The sequence below is a fragment of the Mustela nigripes genome, chromosome 5 (assembly GCF_022355385.1).
Source record: "Mustela nigripes isolate SB6536 chromosome 5, MUSNIG.SB6536, whole genome shotgun sequence".
Classification (NCBI taxonomy): Eukaryota; Metazoa; Chordata; class Mammalia; order Carnivora; family Mustelidae; genus Mustela; species Mustela nigripes.
Window position 1 is genome coordinate 58561432 of NC_081561.1, and position 20110 is coordinate 58581541.

Genomic DNA, 20110 nt, shown 5'->3' on the forward strand with positions numbered 1-20110 from the left:
TTACTTTTCATGTACTTTGCAGTTCTTTCTTCTTTCCTATAAAAGTCTTTCCTATTAAAGGGAGAAAGAGATTTTAGATATATTCTTGTTCTGACTAGAAAGTATTTTTTTTTTAAGATTTCTATTTATTTATTTGACAGTCAGAGATCACAAGTAGGCAGAGAGGCAGGCAGAGAGAGAGAGGAAGGGAAGCAGACTCCGTGGTGAGCAGAGAGCCAGATGCGGGACTCGATCCCAGGACCCTGGGACCATGACCTGAGCCGAAGGCAGAGGCTTTAACCCACTGAGTCACCCAGGCGCCCCCAACTAGAAAGTATTAACACTGCATTTCACAGAATGAGCTTGTTAGAAACAACCTTAGATCACTGAGATCACTGATGAGGGAATCATAGCAGAACAATCTGAAGAACTTGTCCACACATTTCCTTGGATCATTTGTTTGGGTAGTTTTGAATTGGTTTCCATGCATGGCACAGTTTTATAAAGTTTCTGATCAACATTCAGAGTGAAGAACTACTGAAATCCAACATCTTACTGTTTCAAGGAGGGTTTGCCCAGAGATTGCTGATAGAACAGATTCTGGTCTCTTTCCTCAAATCCCATGGTTTTTTCCCCCCACTTTATCTAAAGCACCTTCTAATTTGGATATTTATACTACTAGTGGAAAACCCTCTTTTCTCACTTCTTTCAGACATGTGAGATTGTGGTTATGTGAAATGTTTAAAGACTCTGGCTCCAATATTAAATTATAAGTGATTTCAAGACAGGGACAGAATACAGTAATTTTTTTTTTTAACCTCTGAACCCTGTTTGACATAGTTCTTTTGGTATAAACACTCAAAAAGTGTTTGTTTATTTGTTTTTAAAGATTTTATTTATTTGAGAGAAAGAGAGCATGAATGGGGGGCAGAGGGACAACCTGACCCCATGCTTTGCGTGGAGCCTAAGGTGAGACTTGATCCCAGGATCCTGAGATCATGACCTTATCGGAAGTCAGAGGCTTAACCAACTGAGCCACCCAGGTGCCCCAATAAATGTTTATTTAACAAGTAGCTCTGATTTGAAATAAGGTAGCATTTAGTGCCACCTATATTTGGTTCATGGCCAATATTGTTGGTTCAACAATATTTATTGAATAAGTCAGTCTTCAGGGAGTCTTTTCAGCAGTTTAATTATAAATTCCATTTTCCATATAATTTCACATAATTTAAAATAAATCTTATAATTTGAAATGTTTTTTATTTTTCTAGAAATAATTGTTTTGCTTGCTTTATGTATAATAGTAGCATAGTAGTTATTTCTAGAATTAGATCACATTTGAGTAATAAAAAGAGTAATGGGCTTTAATATGAGACCAAATTACATTACTGTCTTGGCTTTAATTTTCCTCCATCAATAAATGAATGAGTTTAGATTTCAGCTCTAAAATTATGTAAATATATCCTATTTACTCTTAAAGATATATCTTATTGTCTCTCTGGAGAATGCTAATACAATCTCTATATATCTTTCTTATAAAATGTGTAATGTAAATGAAGGTAATACTAATAAGCACTTTGAAGAAATGAAACAGGAATTGGGGGCCTGGAGAGTGGTGGAAAGTGCCTGGTCAAATGCAGTAGGCAGAGAAGGGCTTTCTGATTAGATGACATTTAGAACAGAGTCCCAAAGAACATTAAGCAAGTGAGACATGTGGATAGCATAGCAGCAGACGGAAGTGTTTATAACAGCTTCGTCACAGTGACTCAAAACTGAAAATAATCTGAATGTTCATCAGCTGGTAAATGAATAAACAGCTTATGGCACATGTATACAGTGGAATCCTAGCCAGTAGTAAATAGCAACAAATTATTGATAAACATAGCAGCATGAATATATCTCAAAGAATTATGCCACATGAGAAAACTCAGCCATAAAAGAATACACAGAGCAGGAATCCATTATTATGATGGCATTCTGGAAAAGGCAAAACCAGGAATAGAGAACAGATCAGTAGTTGGCAGAGTTGAGGGGCAGGAGTGTCTGTAAAGGGCTCAAAGAGGGGTGCTTGGGTAGGTAGCTCAGTTGGTTAAGCGACTAACCCTTGGTTTCGACTCAGGTCATGATCTCAGAGTTGTGGGACTGAACCCATGTCAGGCTCTGCCCTCAGTGGGGTGTGTGCTTGAGATTCTCATTCCCTTTGCCCCTCCCCTCCTCTTATGTTTTCTCTCTCTCTCAAATAAATCAATCTTTTTAAAAAAGATTTTATTTATTTGGCAGAGCACAAGTGGGGGAATGGCAGGCAGTGGGAGAAGCAGGCTCCCCTGCTCAGCCTGATGCAGGACTCCATCCCAGGATCCTGGGATCATGACTTAAGCTGAAGGCAGCCACTTAACTGACTGAGGCACCCAGTTGCCCCAATAAATAAATCTTTAAAGAAAAAAGGGCTCGGAGAAACTCTGAGAGTGATGGAGATGATCTCTATCTTGATCGTGGTTCTATTTACACATCTGTATTCATTTGTCCAAACTCAATACATTCAGGGGCATCTGGGTGTCTCAGTGGGTTAAGCCTCTGCCTTCGGCTCAGGTCATGATCTCTCAGGGTCCTGGGATCTAGCCTCACATCGGGCTCTCTGCTCAGCAGGGAGCCTGCTTCCTCCTCTCTCTCTCTGCCTGCCTTTCTGCCTGCTTGTGATCTCTGTCTGTCAAATAAATAAATATTTTAAAATTAAAACAAAAAAACTCAATACGTTCAAAAAGGGTGAATTTTACTGTATAGGAATTATACCTCACTAAATCTGGCTTAAAACAGTTCTTTGTAAATAATGTAATATGAAGTAAACCTGATGCCCATTGAGATATGCTATTTTTATCTTATGGCTTTCTGTCATCTTTGGGGATAGAAGTGCCTCTGTTGCAGTTTGAGAAACAAGGGGCTAAAATTTTTCAGGTCGTTAATTATGCTGATTATGATTATGATAATAATTATGGTCAATTATGATTATGATTAATAATTTCAGCTATAAAGAAATATTCCCTGGCATAAATTATAGAAACTTTAGAAAGCAATAGTTTCTTTATTTTTTTTTTTTAAAAGATTTTATTTATTTATTTGACAGAGAGAAATCACAAGTAGATGGAGAGGCAGGCAGAGAGAGAGAGAGAGGGAAGCAGGCTCCCTGCCGAGCAGAGAGCCCGATGCGGGACTCGATCCCAGGACTCTGAGATCATGACCTGAGCCGAAGGCAGCGCTTAACCCACTGAGCCACCCAGGCGCCCCTTTATTTTTTTTTTTAAAGATTTTATTTATTTATTTGACAGAGAGAGATCACAAGTAGGCAGAGAGGCAGGCAGAGAGAGAGGAGGAAGCAGACTTCCTGCTGAGCAGAGAGCCTGATGCGGGACTCGATCCCAGGACGCTGAGATCATGACCTGAGCCGAAGGCAGTGGCTTAACCCACTGAGCCACCCAGGCGCCCCAGAAAGCAATAGTTTCTTGAGGAGCACAAGTAAGTACTCTAATTGCACACTGAAATCAAAAGATGTTGTTAATACTGTGATCACAGATACGGTTTCATATGATGTGAGAAGTGAACTTTAACAGCCAGTGTCAGAGTCAAGACCTGAGTCAGACTATTGCCATGTTTCATCAAAAGTTCAGTAAATATTTCTTTCAGTGTTTTCATCATCATCTTCGTTTTCCTTATTCCAGCCAGAAAGCGAAAAAATCAGCCAAAATCACCAGTCTCTTCCTTCTTTGGATTTTTAATTGAATGCCCAAATCCCTCAAGTCCTAAATGTTGAGTCTGACCAAAAGATGCAGATGGATCAAGACTTTAAAAATATAAAGCAGCTGGGCGCCTGGGTGGCTCAGTGGGTTAAGCCGCTGCCTTCTGCTCAGGTCATGATCTCAGGGTCCTGGGATCGAGTCCCGCATCGGGCTCTCTGCTTGGCAGGGAGCCTGCTTCCCTCTCTCTCTCTCTCTCTCTCTGCCTGCCTCTCCATCTACTTGTGATTTCTCTCTGTCAAATAAATAAATAAATCTTTAAAAAAAATATATATAAAGCAGCTAATTTAGCACATGATCAAAGACAGAAAAGGTCAGGAAAAAAAAAATCCACTAGGCCTTCCCTCCACCCCTTTTGTTGGCCACAATATTAACACTGACCCTTAAATAGTTTCTTAACTGACTGTATCCCAGTCACTTCAATGGAGTAAAAGGATTCTAGCAGCTTCACAGGAAAGATAGATCTTTTGTTACCATTTAGTGAGCTCATTGAGAACACTGAAGCGAGAATTAAAGTTCTAAGAGAAATTCCAGGAGAGTGTCAGACTTTGGAATACACTTTTGTTGTCGTCCTTCCTTGATCTTGCCATAGCATTGAGTTCTGATAAAAGGGAAGTAATGGCTTTGGCTAGCTAGGTTTTCTATTGCCTACAGTGCCTACCCATTCAAGGCTTTTAACCGTTTTTGGAGAATCCTGTCCAAGAGTAATCTTAAACTACATGGTTGTCTCCTTTTAGGGATCCTGATGTGAAATTTAAGACTTTTTTTTTTTTTTTCTTAATGATTTGGCTACCCTATTGGGTAAATACCTAAGAGTGGAATTGCTTGGTGCATTTAACTGTATAAAAAAAATGGCCAACGTGTTTTCCAAAGTGCTTATACAACTTTATGTCTTCACCAGCACTTAGTAAGTTCTGGTTACTTCACATCTTTGGCAGTGGTTGTTATTTTGCCTTTTAGATTTTAGCTCTTCTAGTAGGATGTAACAGTACATAAGTGTGGTTTTAATTTGTTTTTCCCTGATGGCAAATGAAGATGTGTATCATTTCATGGGCTTTTAGCCTTTTGATAGGTTCTTAGGTGAAGTACCTATTCAAATCCTTTGCTCAGTTTTTAATTGCTTTTTGTTTTATTTTGGTTTTTGCTTTTTGTTTTATTTTGGTTTTTGCTTTTTTGGTCTTTTTATCATTGAGTTATGAAATTCCTTTATATATTTCAAATATAAGTCTTTAGTAGGTATGCTATAAGTATTTTCCCTCAGTATGTGACTTATTTCTTCTCCTTCTGGCATTCCAATTTTATATGTTAGGCCACATTTTTCAATTGAGGTAAATTGGTATTTAACACTATGTTAGTTTCAGGTATAAGTATTGTAATTATTATGTATTTTACAGATATTCATATACACAACAAAACGATCACCTTGGTAAGTCTAATTACCCTCTGTCCAAGGTGTTCAGCCTTTTGTCCACCCCTCAATGCCTTTCCCTTATGATAACCACTGTTCTCCAAATCTGTAAGTTTTGTTTGTTTTTTTAGGTTTCACATATAAGTGAAATCACATGGTATTTGTCTTTCTGTCTCTGATTTATTTCACTTAACATAATGCCCTCAGTGTCCATCCATGCCATCACAAATGGCAAGATTTCCTTTATTTTTGTGGCTGAATAGTACTCTTTATCTGTTCATCCATTGATGGACACTTACGTTGTTTCCACATCTTGGCTAGTGTAAATAATGCTACAGTTCATATAGGGGAGCATGTTTCTTTTCAAATTAGTGTTTTCATTTTCTTTGGGTAAATACCCAGAAGTGGAATAGCTGGATCATATGGTAGATCTATTTTTAATTTTTTTGAAGAACCTCCATACTGTTTTCCATAGTGACTACACCAATTTACATTCCTACCAATGCTATAATAGAGTCCTACCCTTTTTTCCGCATCCTCTCCAACATTTGGTACTTTTTGTCTTTTTGATACTAACCATCCTAACTGATGTGATCTGATATATCATTGTGATTTGATTGCATTTCCCTGGTAATTCATGATGTTGCATATCTTTACATGTACCTGTTGGCCATCTCTATGTCTTCTTTGGAAAAATATCTCTTTATTTTTTAAAAAGATTTATTTATTTAATTTAGACAAGAGAGAAAAAGAGAGCACAAACAGGAGAGGTGGAGGGAGAAGGAGAGAGAATCTCAAGCAGACCCCATGCTGAGTGTGGAGGCTCATGTGGGACTTGATCTCATAACCCTGATCCCAACCTGAGTCAAAACCGAGAGACACTTAACCAACTGTACCACATAGGTGCCCCCCAAAATGCCTCTTTAGATCCTTTACCCATATTTTTACTAGATTGCTTGGTTTTTTGCTCTTGAGTTGTTGGAGTTCTTTATATATTTTGGATATTAACTCCTTATCAAATATATGATTTGCAAGTATTTTCTCAATAGGTTTTTCATTAGGTTTCCTTTTTATTTTTTTGTTGACTTCCTTTGCTCTGCTGAAGCTTTTTAGTTTGATGTCGACCCAGTTGTTTATGCTTGCTTTTGTTGTCTTTGCAACATCAGAGTTGAGATTCAAACCGCATACAGCTAGCCCTAGAGTAGGAACTTCTTGCCCTACATTGCTGTGCTCCCTACAGTCTTCATCTTCTGGTCACCTCTGTAGGAGAGTTGAATCAAGAAGGCAGATTGTCCCTTAAATGCTTCCCCTCTCAGCGGTGGCTCATTCCAGAGTCTCAAGACACTAGGAAAGGCTGTGTCAGAGGCACCATGAGCAAAATAAGCGAGGTCGAGCAGCGGGCCAGAGCCACCTTCAACTTGGGCAAGACCCGCCCGCTGCAGTTCTGGATCCAGCAGCTGGAGGCGCTGCGGCGCATGATCAAGGAGCACGAGAAGGACATCGTGGGCGCGCTGACTGTAGACCTCCAGAAGAATGAATGGAATGCCTACTACGAGGAGATGGTTTATGTCCTAGAAGAGATTGAGTACATGATCAAGAAGCTCCCCGAGTGGGCTGCAGATGAGCCCGTGGAGAAGAGTCTCCAGACCCAGCAGGACGAGTGTTACATCCACTCCGAGCCCCTGGGCGTGGTCCTCATCATCGGCACCTGGAACTACCCCTTCACCGTCACCATCCAGCCCATGGTGGGCGCCATTGCTGCAGGGAATGCAGTGGTCACCAAGCCCTCGGAGCTGAGTGAGAACATGGCGAACCTGCTGGCCACCATCGTCCCTCAGTACCTGGCAGGGACCTGTACCCGGTGATCACTGGGGGCATTCCCGAGACCACAGAGGTGCTCAAGGAAAGATTTGACCATATTCTGTACACTGGGAACGCCGCCGTGGGGAAGAACATCATGATGGCAGCGGCCAAGCACTTGACCCCCGTCATGCTGGAGCTGGGGGGGAAGAACCCCTGCTATGTAGACAAGGACTGTGACCTGGACATTGCCTGCAGACGCATCGCCTGGGGGAAATTCATGAACAGCGGCCAGACCTGTGTGGGCCCCGACTACATCCTCTGTGACCCCTCCATCCAGAATCAAATTGTGGAGAAGCTGAAAAAGTCCCTGAAAGAGTTCTATGGGGAGGACGCCAAGAAGTCCCGTGACTACGGAAGGATCATCAACTCCCGGCATTTCCAGAGGGTGATGGGCTTGATGGAGGGCCAGAAAGTCGCCTATGGAGGCACGGGGGACACGGCCACCCGATACATAGCCCCCACCATCCTCATAGATGTGGACCCCCAGTCTCCAGTGATGCAGGAGGAGATCTTTGGGCCGGTGATGCCCATCATGTGTGTGCGCAGCCTGGAGGAGGCCATCCAGTTCATCAACCAACGCGAGAAACCCCTGGCACTCTACGTGTTCTCTCTAAACGACAAGGTGGTTAAGAAGGTGATTGCAGAGACATCAAGTGGTGGGGTGACGGCCAATGACGTCATCGTCCACATCTCTGTGCACTCCCTGCCTTACGGGGGTGTGGGGAATAGTGGCATGGGGTCCTACCATGGCAAGAAGAGCTTTGAGACCTTCTCCCACCACCGCTCCTGCCTGGTGAGGCCTCTACTGAATGATGAGTCCCTCAAAGCCAGGTACCCCCCCCCGAGCATGGCCAAGATGGGCATGGCTACACCGCTGCCCCTCTGTCCAGCCCTAGGAGGATTGCTCCTGGAGCCCCCCGCCACTTGCTCCTCTGTGATCAGTGCATGTCCCCATTTCCTTCTGGGCCCCGGGCTTCCCTTCCCTAGGTCCCTGCCCCTTTGCTGGACATAGAGAGACCAATAAAAGTTCACCAGCCAGAAAAAAAAAAAAAAAAGGCAGATTGTCACCCTGTTATACCTTAGCTGAGAATTCATGTATCTCCAGCTCTTATTTTTTGCCCCTCTGCACACATTTATGAATAATTATGAAAATACTGCAAATATTGCCTTTGGTATTACAAATAAATTTTAATGAGTAGATAAATTCAGAAATACAAAAATCATGAATTATGAGGATCAACTCTATTTACTTTTTCAATCTCCCTAGTAGTTAGAGGTAGGTAGGTAATTGCCTTCTAGCTAATGAAAAGTAAGTAGAAGTGTGCTATAGGGCTTTGCTTATCTTGATAAGAGTCACAAAGTGACTGGTGCTACATCACCCTTTTCTTTGATTTGAATGTTGATCTAATTGGGAAAATGTGGCAGTTATCCTCTGACTCCTAGGTAACAAGCATGAGGATGAAAAATAGCACTGTGAAGGCCAAAAGATCATGTTCCTTGGTTGTGGCTGATTAGCAGCTAAACCCATCCTAACGGCTGCCTATCTACAGTCCTTTTAAGTGAGAAAAATTACCCTGCACATATTTAAGCCACTGTTAGTTAAGCTTTTTGTTACTTGGAACCAAATGCAGTCTTAATTGATAGCCAATAATTTAGTTTTTTCGTTTTTATATTCAGTAGGGCTTTTTTTTTTTTTTTTTGAAACATAGGAACTTAACATAGTTACTGGTGGTTGATAATGCTTATCGCTTTATCTATGTGACATTTATGTACTATATTAGATAAAAGTTTATTTTAAATGGCTCTATTCATGGCTAGGTTTAGGTAACACATGCTAAGTAAGGTGCGGTATTTTAGTGCATGTTCTTTGACAATTACCAACAACAAAGCAATAAGGAGTGAAATGAATTGTACTAACTTGAGCTTTGGCTTTGGTGACATTATTACTTTGAATCACTAGTAATGCAACACAGAGCTTATTGTTTTCACTTACGTCCGTAGTTCACCCAGAAGGATTGGAAATACAGGCGCTAGTGCTCAAAAGTTCTGTGTTGATCATTATCTGTAAGATATATAATCACCTCATCTCTCCCACTTCTCTTCCAGCATAATTCTGTAATTTCATAGGTCAGCGAAAAACCTTGAGCATCACTAGTCCTATAGTCTACTTTCAGTTAAGTATCAAAATAAGAGGGGCGCCTGGGTGGCTCAGTGGGTTAAGGCCTCTGCCTTCAGCTTGGGTTGTGATCTCAGGGCCCTGGAATCAAGACCCGTATCGGGCTCTCTGCTCAGCGGTGAGCCTGCTTCCTCCTCTCTCCCTCTCTGCCTGCCTCTCTGCCTACTTGTGATCTGTCTGTCAAATAAATTTTTTAAAAAAGTATCAAAATAAGAGTGGAATTTTCAGTTTACAACCTAAAGATCTTGAATGAAGATAGTCTTTTGAAAACTCCCTACCCTTTTACTGCCTAGGTTGTCAGGTTAATCTTACAGTTAAGGGAAATCTCCTCTTCTGCCCACAGTTTCCTCTTATTTGATCATGATAAGCAGATCATTATTCTTGTAATAAAAATAATTCATATATCATTTACTGCTATGAACAAGTCTCCTGATTCTCAGAGAATGAGCATCCAGGGACTGGGCTTGGGCTTGCTAGATTTATCCTTTGAACTGCCTGGGCAACTCCTCATGTAGATCCTCATGTAGTTTGTGAACACCTTCAGGTTGGGAACCGTATCTTACTGATCTTTATATCTACAGCCTCCAGCACAGGGCTTTATAATAGGTAGTTCTTTTCCCACTTGCTTTGTTGAATTGTCTTTTATTTAGGTAAAATGTTTCATTTAAAAAATGGGTCTCATTAAATTATAGGCAAGTCACATAATATAGAGTTATTTTGGTGGATTACGTGATCATTTCTAAGTTTGTAGAACAAAGATCCTGCCTATTTTTGTATTGTTGAGAAAAGTAACGTGTCTATCCCCTTTAAAAGCAAACTGTACCATTCCCTTCGTAGTTTCATGTTTTTAACACATTCTGAAGAGTTACATGCAGTCTGGTCATACTTGAAACTAATAATATAATATTGTGTGTAAACTATACTTGAATTAAAAAAAACAGAAATAAATAAGCAAATAAATAAATAAATAAATCAGATAGAAATAAAACTATCTGACAGACAAAAGAAAAGACATAATCCTTAACCTCCCTGGTCTTACAGTCTTACTGAGTAATAAAGGCATTTGAATTAAATTGTTCAAAAACACTGCTAGAATAAAGTAACATAAAATAAAGTGTTTACTTGTGTGATGCTGGAAAGAAAGAAAAACCCGAGTTTGATAGTGTAGTAAGTCTTCATAAATTGCTTATTGATTGCCAACTGTAATCAAGGTACCAAGACAGGCTTTGTGTGTGTTGAGGGTTAGTAGCTTTTGGGCGGGGAGGGAACCAGCCGCAATTCTAGCCTTCATGGAGCTCAGTGGTACTTCCAAATGCGCTTTAAAAAATTGTGGCTTGGTTCACCTGTATTTCATTGTAGAGAATGGAAAACGTAATAAGAGTTCAGACAATGGAGGAGAGATTTCTCTGGTGTCTGTCCTTTTAGAGACTTTTGTTCTTAAAAAATATTGCCTTGCATAGAGGTCCGGGCTCCTGAAGTAGGAAGAGTCAACCCAGAATTTAAAACATGGCTGTGAACTAGAGTTCCTATTTTCTGTGGCCCAAGAGTGGCTTTTATAGCCAGCTCCAGGTAATGCTTCCTTCTGGTCACTATCATTTGTCAGTTAAACATTACCCTATTTCAGAGACAGGAAAATTTGTGGATTGGTTTAAAGATTTCATAGAAGGAGCTTCTGTCAAGACCTAGAATAGACCTTTTGGGTATCCAGATTTTTCTCTGTATAACAGAGGCGTTATTCTCTTACAAATTATACTTCCTTTGCTTCTATGAGTAGTTTTACTATATTCATTAATTTTTTTTATTGTACTTTTCTTATTCTACTCTTCTCATTTAAACATACAAATTTTATAGATTTTTTTTTTTTGGTTTCAATTCAGTATTCATTTCAGGCAGTTAGGAAACTCACCATAATTCACTTACATATAAAAAATGTTTTTACCAGCTAAAACAATATTTTTAGTTTCAGATTTTGCTATGCTTGCAGAATCTATGTGTGTTGTGATTCATTTTTATGGAAAATCTTTACATCTCTAGACTGTAGACATAGTACTTATACTTTGGTCATCTAATTTTAGACTAATTTTCAAGAAAAAATTTGGTCATGCATTTAAAATGTTTTCTCTTCTACTCCGAAGCCCTACTGTTTTGCTACTCCTTTGAGTACTTGTCATAGACCTATCTTTTTGTAAAGTTCCTTTTAACATTCCAGAAACTTTTAACTACTCTGTTTGGAGACGGGCCTCATTCTAACAGTTTTTCAAAATAAATGATATAGTGGGGTACCTGGGTGGCTCAGTGGGTTAAAGCCTCTGCCTTCAGCTCAGGTCATGATCCCAGGGTCCTGGGATCGAGCCCCTCATCAGGCTCTCTGCTCAGTAGGGAGGCTGCTTCCTCCTCTCTCTGTGCCTGTGTCTCTGCTTACTTGTGATCTCTGTCTGTCAAATAAATAAATAAAATCTTTTTATAAATAAATAAATAAATAAATAAATGAATAAATGAATGATATAGTGAGTTTGTATCTTGATTGTAAAGAACATAAATGACTTATATCTCGTGTAAATGGCTGTTTAAGAAAAACACATTGTTGATATGTTGATGATCTTGGTTTTAACCATTTGAGAAGTTAAATGGTAGGCTTTATGATAGCCCTTAGATACCTACATTTCAAATGATATTTTCCAGATCTCTTTCATTTCTCTGGTGATTACAACATAAGCTAATCATTTGGACTCAACATTATTTTATAACATAGAATTAATTTTTAAGATGTTGGACAAACCATCTTGGTGGTGGTGATGGTGGAATGTGTGTGGGATGTGTGTTTGTGTGTGTGTATGTGTGTGTTTGTGTTTAAACTATGGCTTCTAATTTCTGCTTTCCAGAAAGAATCTGAGACTAATAATTGTCTTTTGAAAATTGCTGACATAACTGAACTGATTATTTTTATTAGTATTTTACTCTTATATTTCTGAAACAACAGAACATGAAATAATTCAAGTGCAAGACTAATGAACAAAATAAATAATAGCAACTAAGTAAATATGAATTTTACTGTTAATAGCTAAACAAATAAAAGAATTAAAATACTTTAAAAATTATCAAAATCTAGGGCACCTGGGTGGCTCAGTCAGTTGAGTGACTCTTGATTTTGGCTCAGGTTGTGATCTCTGGGTCATGGGATTGGGCCCCACTTGGGCTCCATGCTCAGTGTGAAGTCAGCTTGGAATTCTCTTTCCTTCTGCAACCCCCTGCCCCCATTCATGCACGCATGCACTCTCTCTCGCTCTAAAATAAGTAATATCTTTTTAAAAAATGAAAAAATACAAATTCTAAAATTTATGATAGAGTTGTGTAGAAACTAAAAATTTATAGTCTATTTAAAATGCAGTAGTGTTGACTGTTCAGAAACTAGGTAGATAAATTGTGGGTTATGGTTAAATCTGCATGTTTCTAGCTAGTCTCCCTGACACTCCTTTCTGAAGAAAGTTAGTTGAGGCTAATGATGCCAGCCAATTTAGTAATGGTGACCTCTAGCACAGGGCTTTATGAGAGGTCTGTTCCTTACCAGTTGGATTTGATCCCCTTTGATCATCTTGTTTCTTTGATCTTCTAACTGTTTTCCCAGTGAGAGAGCCCCACTTACTAGTAGGGGCCATCTGCCTCAGGGTACCCAGTAGTGGTAGGGTATGTATTGATGTTTTCTCATTATCTACATATTTTTGGTGCCAGGACCTGTACAATGTGTTTATATCAGGATAAGACCTTCGTCTCTGCATCTTCATAGCATAAAACGTGTAAGTCAATACAGGGGAAATTAGGAATATTTTTGGAAGCCATTCCTATACCACGACAGCTAGCAATAACCATACAAGGAAGTGACTGTTAACAACTAAATGTGTCACATGCGCCCCAAACAAGATGTATCTCCAGCTCTTCCTTCCCTTAGCAGGGTTCTTCAGAGTTATTTGGGCAGTAACTCCAAAGTTACTCAATAAGAGGGAACTATGATAGAAGAAAATCCATATGGAGGGAAGACAGCTTTCTTAACTGACTAATGAAGATGCTTTATTTTTGTTGATTTTTTAAATAGAACCATATGACCCTGTATCTTAGACCTCTCCAGGGCCAGGGCAAGATCTGATACAAGTGAGGAGACCTGAAGCTTAACTTCATTAACTTCATGGTAAATCCACTTGTGTATCTGTTCAGTGTGTATGTTGTTTAAAATGAACTTGGAAGTTACTACAGGATCGAGAAAATACAATACAAATAGACAAAACAATATGGGTCTATCAATATAGTGTTGTAAAATAGTAGGAGCTGCTTCCCACTATAGATAGATAAATAGATAGAGAGTTAGGTGTAGTTTGCTGGATAAGCTATATGTAAAAGCTGTGAATTGATTTTTAATTTAAATCAAATATTTTGTGTCTAATCTTTCCTTAGCCTTATTATGGGTTCTGTGGGGATTACAAATGTAATTCTTTAGATAGTTTATAAGTATTAGGATAATATATGGAATAAGAGTGATTTACAACATTATGATAATTATATCTAATAACTTTGTGGATGGTGTATAAGAATCTTGCTGTCTTCACAACAACTCTGAATTACCCAGAGAGAAGTCACTTTATAACAACAGAAACACAATCAGCAAGTATATCTTATAGCTGGGACCAGGATCCAGGTCATTTACCTCTTTATCTTTTTATCCTTAAGTTTTTAAAAATCGTTTCCTTCTTTTATAAATAATGAACACTTTCTGTTGTTTCACAAACTATATTTAGACTGTATTAGTTTTGTAGGCTGGCAACGAAGTGCCACAAAACCCCAGTAGCTTAAAACAAATGTATTATATTGTCTCACAGTTCTGGAGGCTAGAAGTTCTAAATCAAGGTGTCAGCAGGCTTGGTTCCTTCCGAGGGCTCTGAGGAGGATTCTCTTCCCTTTTCCCCTCATAACTTGTGGTAGTTACTGGCAGCCTTTGGGATTAGTGAGTATAGATGGATCCTATCACATCTGCTTCCATCTTTACGTGGCATTCTCCCTGTATCTTTGTGTCCTAATCTTTTTATTAGGATTCTGGTTACATCGGATTTGGGGTTCACCCTACTGCAATATGGCCTCATCTTAACTAATTACATCTACAGGGACCTTGTTTGCAGATAAGATTACGTTCTGAGTTAGTGGGGTTTAGGACTTCATATCTTTTTTGGGGGGAGACACATAGTTCCATCCATAACATATACTTAGGCAAATTATTATTGTTTGGTAAATCTCATTTTTCTCTTTGAAATTCTGTCAATAGAGAGTTTAAAGGAAAACGGTTCCTAATTTGGCCACAGAAACCACATTATTTTAAGCGAGCCATTTAACCTCTTACAATAAAGAAAAGATAACCACATCTTGTCTAATTTATAGTGTGCCTTCAAGGATTGAGTAAAGTGATACTTTAAAAATGCTACTGCTTTTTTTCTTTTCTGGTGAAACATTAATTTCAGATAATTGCATTTTCATTGAAAATTTACATATTAATGTTCTCTCGTCAGATCAGTAGAGGTCAATATAAGTGGTGGTGTCTGTTAAATTTTATACACATGTATCTCGTTTAACTAAATTATCAGAATCCCACATCCTTTTTCACTAGTAACGTAAAACTTGTGGTATTAAAAAGTCCTAGGATTAATTCTCAGGTTTTTTAACTACAAATATTATAAATTACCCTTCAAGTTAGTTATTCAAAAAATCTTCATGATAAAAATCTGAAAGAACAGTTTTTTATTATTATAAGATATATGTATTTTAAGAGAAGGCCTATGTACTTTTCTATGTGACAGGTTTTTTTTTTTCTCATACTTGTCTGTAATTACTGTCATGGAATTTTGGAGCATTAAAAAAATTTGTTTCTTATTGTGCTCATGAAGTTGTTCACATTTTCTCTAGATTGAGAGATGAATAGTGCAAAGCTGGCATTGATTTAAACATTTTTAGAAGGAAAGATCCCAGAAACTTCTGAAATCATATTTAATTATGTAAATAGCAAACAGAACAGGGAAAGAAAAAGGATGAAAGCATTTGAAATTTATGTCAATCAGTCTCTGTGCCTTTAAATGTGGCAGCAAAGGTTATCTGAAGAAATGTTTACATTGAACCTTGTGACCATTCTACAGCTCAGGAAGGATGCAACAGTTTTGTTAGTTAAAAAACACTATACAAATGTTGAGGATCTCTGCATAACATTAGGGGATTGAAATAATTTTGTCATCCTGTGATAAGAACAAGGCCAGGTGGCTCCATTCTGTGGCTTAGGATGTGGGTTCCTTTGGTTTTGCTAGTCTCCAGGCTGAGGGAAACAAGTTATGTATGCAAAATGAGCCTTTTTTTTTTTTTTAAGGGGCATGTAGCGTGATAGCATCATTATTGGCCACAGAATGTGTTCTGTTGGGCATTTTGCGACTTTTTTTGTTTGTTTGTTTTTGTTTTTGTTTTTTTTTCCTAGAATGTATGTGGGTTATGCTAAGCAATTACAAATACATTGCTTACTGTAAGATCAAAATGCTGTGTTTGGCGTCAGTTTTACAGTATTTGACGATCAGATGATTATTTGTTATAATGTATATTTCAAAAATAAAAATTGACAATTGCTGGGAAGAATGGCCTATGAATGTATAAAGGAACTTTTTCCTTCCTCAGCAGAATGCCTTACACTAGCATCTAGCACCTTTGCCCTAATCCATGGGGTTCATGTCCTTAACACAGTCACCCTTAAATCTCAGTCTTACCCCTTAGTCTTTTGATTTTTTTCCTTCCTTTGCTTTTATTCATTAAAAAAACAACGTTCTCATTCACTTAAGAAATTCATAACTTACATGAGAATTCATGAACTTACAGTTCAACCTATATATTATAGGAAATTCCAACTTAGTCAAATTCTTATCACCCCAGTAAGTTTAGTTTCCACTTGTTTCACACTTATTTTAATGTGCCATCCTTCCCAGACCTGTCTTCCTTTTTTCTAAAATGGTCAAGATTACACGCCCAAAACTACAGATCAGAAACTGCCTCCTTCATGGAAGTCATATATTCAGCATCCTTGTACAGGTATTTTGGCACAAGTTATCCTTAATCCTGATGACAGTTTTGTAAACTTTCTTTTTTATTTTTCCATTGTTTTGACATTCCCTCATTGGTCATCCTCCAGTCTTTTTTTAATACTAGCTTCACACATACAGTAAGGGGAGTTTGCGCAATATAGGCTGTCAAGTAGTCACATAGTTAAGATGGGATTTTGCTTGTAGTGAAAAGGTTGTCTTCCCAGTGCTCCTCACTTTGGGTGTCAGTTGTCTGTTTGCAAATGGCAAGGTGGGATGTGCCCAAATGCAGGAGAAAATGAACTTCAAAATCGTTTTTACTGTGAGCTCATTATAATCTTTGTGTAGGCAGAGACCATGTTTACTTTGTTTCTAACCATTCCAGAATCATAACTCCATATAATGGATGTGAGGTAAATAATCTTTGAATGAATGAATGAATCAGATATAAAGCTACCTGTCATTTGTAACCAAGAAGGCAACATACAAGGTATTAACCTTTAGGATTCTTATGCATCTGAAATTAGGAAGGAAGCTGCTTCCTCAGGTTAGACTCCATCTCTCTCAGAATTTTGTAGGCTGTAATTCTTTCTGTTTCCGCTTGTGTCGTTACATGGTTTACATCCCAGAAAGAATAGATTGTCAACAATATTATTATTCTGATGTAAATATAGCTATTCCAGTGATGCAAGCATTGATGATTAAGAATTTTAAAAACACTTTAGGACTTTTGCTTTTAGACATGCTATTAAATTACTAAACATATGTGTTTTATGTTTAGTAATTTAACACCTTTTGGAACAAATTATTGTGAAAAACACAGCACTTCTCTCAACTTTAAGACATTTAATGGTAAACTTCAGCTAACGCCTTTACTTAAAAAATAAATTGAGATAAAGTTCCTAAGGCCATATGTGCCCAAAATTATTAGAAGAAAAGGTTTATCTTTTTATTTAAAGATTTTATTTATTTGAGATAGAGAGTGATTACAAGCAAGGGGAGCAGCGGGGGCAGAGGGAGATGCAGACTCCCCACTGAGCAGGTAGCCTGATGCGAGACTCCATCTCAAGCCCCTGGAATCATGACCTGAGCCAAAGGCAGACACTTAACTGACTAAGCCACATAGGTGCCCCAAAAGAAAAGGTTTGTTTAAGTGAAAACATTAGATGTGTGTCTAAAAACTGATCTTGGGACGCCTGGGTGGCTCAGTTTGTTAAGCCGCTGCCTTCAGCTCAGGTCATGATCCCAAGGTCCTGGGATTGAGTCCCACATTGGGCTCCTTGCTCGGCAGGGAGCCTGCTTCTCTCACTGCCTCTGCCTGCCTCTCTGCCTGCTTGTGTGTACTCTCTCTCTCTATCTCTGGCAAATTAAAAAAAAAAAAAAATCTTTAAAAACTGATCTTGCCATGGCAAAATTATTTGTTTTATAGTGATCACATTTGTGATTATTTGAAACAAGTTTTTTCTTTTAAAATCATGTATAGCTCAATTAAATTTAAGTGAGTTCTTGATAAAGCTAGTAAACATAATCTGTAATCTTTTGTATTTCCTTCTCCATTACTCATGTATTTATACATAATGTCTGCCCTAATTTGATTTCTCTGTATGGTTTGCACTTTGTTTTGTGTTTGGGTAGAGAGGCATATCACATAGAGATTTCCCATATAATATGTTATGACCAGAAAAACTGTCTGTGAGGTTAATTGATTTAAGTTTATTTAAAACTAATTTCTTAGAACTAGAAGAGGGTTGGATAACACATGAGGTATCATTTTCAAACATGTTACAAATGAAGTGATCCTTTTTACAGAACAAGTGCCAGGACATAATTGACAAGTACAAAAGTACATAGAGAAAGTAGGATATCTTGTCACTAGAATATATTACCATGGTGAATTTGTCTCCAGCAACAAAAATTAAAACCTCATATTTAATTTTTCTATAAATAAGGAAACAAAAATTACTTCTCATCCCAGAAAATGGCTTTGTTCAAGAAGTAGGATTTGTTTTGTGAACTGAATTTCATCTTCACTATTAACTGAAGACCATCTCAACTCCCACAGTCATATTTGAACTTCCATTCTCTTGCCTTATTGTAGAGTAGCACTTTGACTAGAACGGACATTTTCCTTTTTGGAGTTTCCTAGAGACAGTCATAGTAAATGGGAGGGATTTTGAAGTCCTAGAGGAATAAACCGTGAAGATTTCAGGATCTTTCTTCTTTGTAGACCCACCTTTTTTTTCCTCCCCACCCCCATGCCTAAAATAGATCAATTTAAGTTTTACTTAATGGGCTTTCATATAAGATTTTAAGGACAAAATTCTAGCTGCTTAAACAAAGAAAAGAACACAGTGTTAAATCACTTCTCTGGATCATCTTTGAAGTCTCTTTTTTCTCCTTCTTCACTGATTCTCAAAAAGTCAGTTTTCCTGAGGTGATTCTAAATATGAAGATGTCTAAGTGAATTTTTCTAGAAATTTAAATTATATGACAGATACACTCATCCATATTTTGTCAACAGAGAACAAATAGATGAACTATATAAAGGATTTTTATGTTTATAAGTAATTGTATGAGTACATTTTGTATGCTAGAGGGTGATTCATGGAAATAATGGTTAGACAGGGTGGGGTTGTAGAAAAATCCCCATCTTACATTAGTAAGAAATAAACTAAACCTAATGGGGTGAGTGAACTTTTAAAATCTATTTTAATTATGGAACTATTGACTTGGCAACTCTAACAATATAGTACTTTGTGAATGTTGAGCAGTAACTTTAGACCTGTCTTTAGTGACACAAATATGCACAGTCATTTTCCATTTAATATTTAATAATATAGTTTCTATGTAGGTTTAGTCACCAGTTTTTTTTTTCATTGTCTCATTATCCATTTTACTTTACTATTGAAAGTTATTTAATGAACATGAGAAATATGGCCTAATGTCTGTTGTCTTTACTAATTGACTAATTCCTATTTTTTCATTGATGTTTCTGTTAAGAACTAGTGGCTACTGGGAGAGCAATAGTGAACAAGAGGAAATTTCTGTCTTCATGGAGCTTACATTCTAATGGCAGAGGCAGACAGTAAACAAACAGATACACAATATGTCTGATAGTGTTAAGTCCTAGGATGAAAAGTAAAGTAAGTTTAGGGGATACAATATGATGGAAGCTGACATTTTCAGTATGGTGGCCAAAGAAAGCCAATGTGACAGGTGATGTTTGGGCAGAGATTTGAGTGAAATTATGTCAGTGTCTGGGAGAGAATTTCCCATCTGAGGGAACAGGGAATGTTAAAACCTTTAGTTTGGAAGTATTAGGTGTGTTCAAGGAAGAGTGCAAAAGCTGTTTGGTAAGGGTAGTAGATAAGGGCAGAGAAGTGAGACCTTTCAGGCTATGGTCAAAAGTTAGGTTTTTATTTGAATATATGTATATGTTTTAATTGGGGACTTTGATTAAAGGAGGGACACGATTAGATTTGAAAGGCTTACTGTAGCTGCCATATAGAGAAAGGACATTCCATGAGACAAAGGTGTAAGATTTAAGCAGAAAGATCAGCTTGGAGGCTACTGTCATAGCATGCTAGAGACGATGGCAACTTGGATTAGGGCAGTGGCAGTTGGAGAGGTACAAAGTGATCAAATTGTAGAAATATTTTGAAGGTAGTTAGCAAGATTTTCTAATAGATCAGACTTGGAATATAAGAAAAGGAAAGAAGTCAGAGTTGATTCTAAGGCCTTTGGGTTGAAGAATTGGGTGAATGAATATATATAGCCGTATAAATTATGTAAAAGAGAACTGGAA

General features: G+C 38.0%; 2 protein-coding genes across 6 annotated transcripts in view; both read left to right on the forward strand.

The window, feature by feature from the left end:
• SUPT3H (SPT3 homolog, SAGA and STAGA complex component) overlaps nucleotides 1-20110 on the forward strand; it is a 568770-nt gene that overhangs the window by 184856 nt on the left and 363804 nt on the right. The gene's annotated exons all lie outside the window — the stretch shown is intronic.
• On the forward strand, nucleotides 6546-8216 carry LOC132017273 (aldehyde dehydrogenase, dimeric NADP-preferring-like). The gene is given in 2 exon segments (XM_059399068.1): nucleotides 6546-7017; nucleotides 7020-8216. Coding segments are annotated over 2 exon segments (1503 nt in total). The 3' UTR covers nucleotides 8051-8216.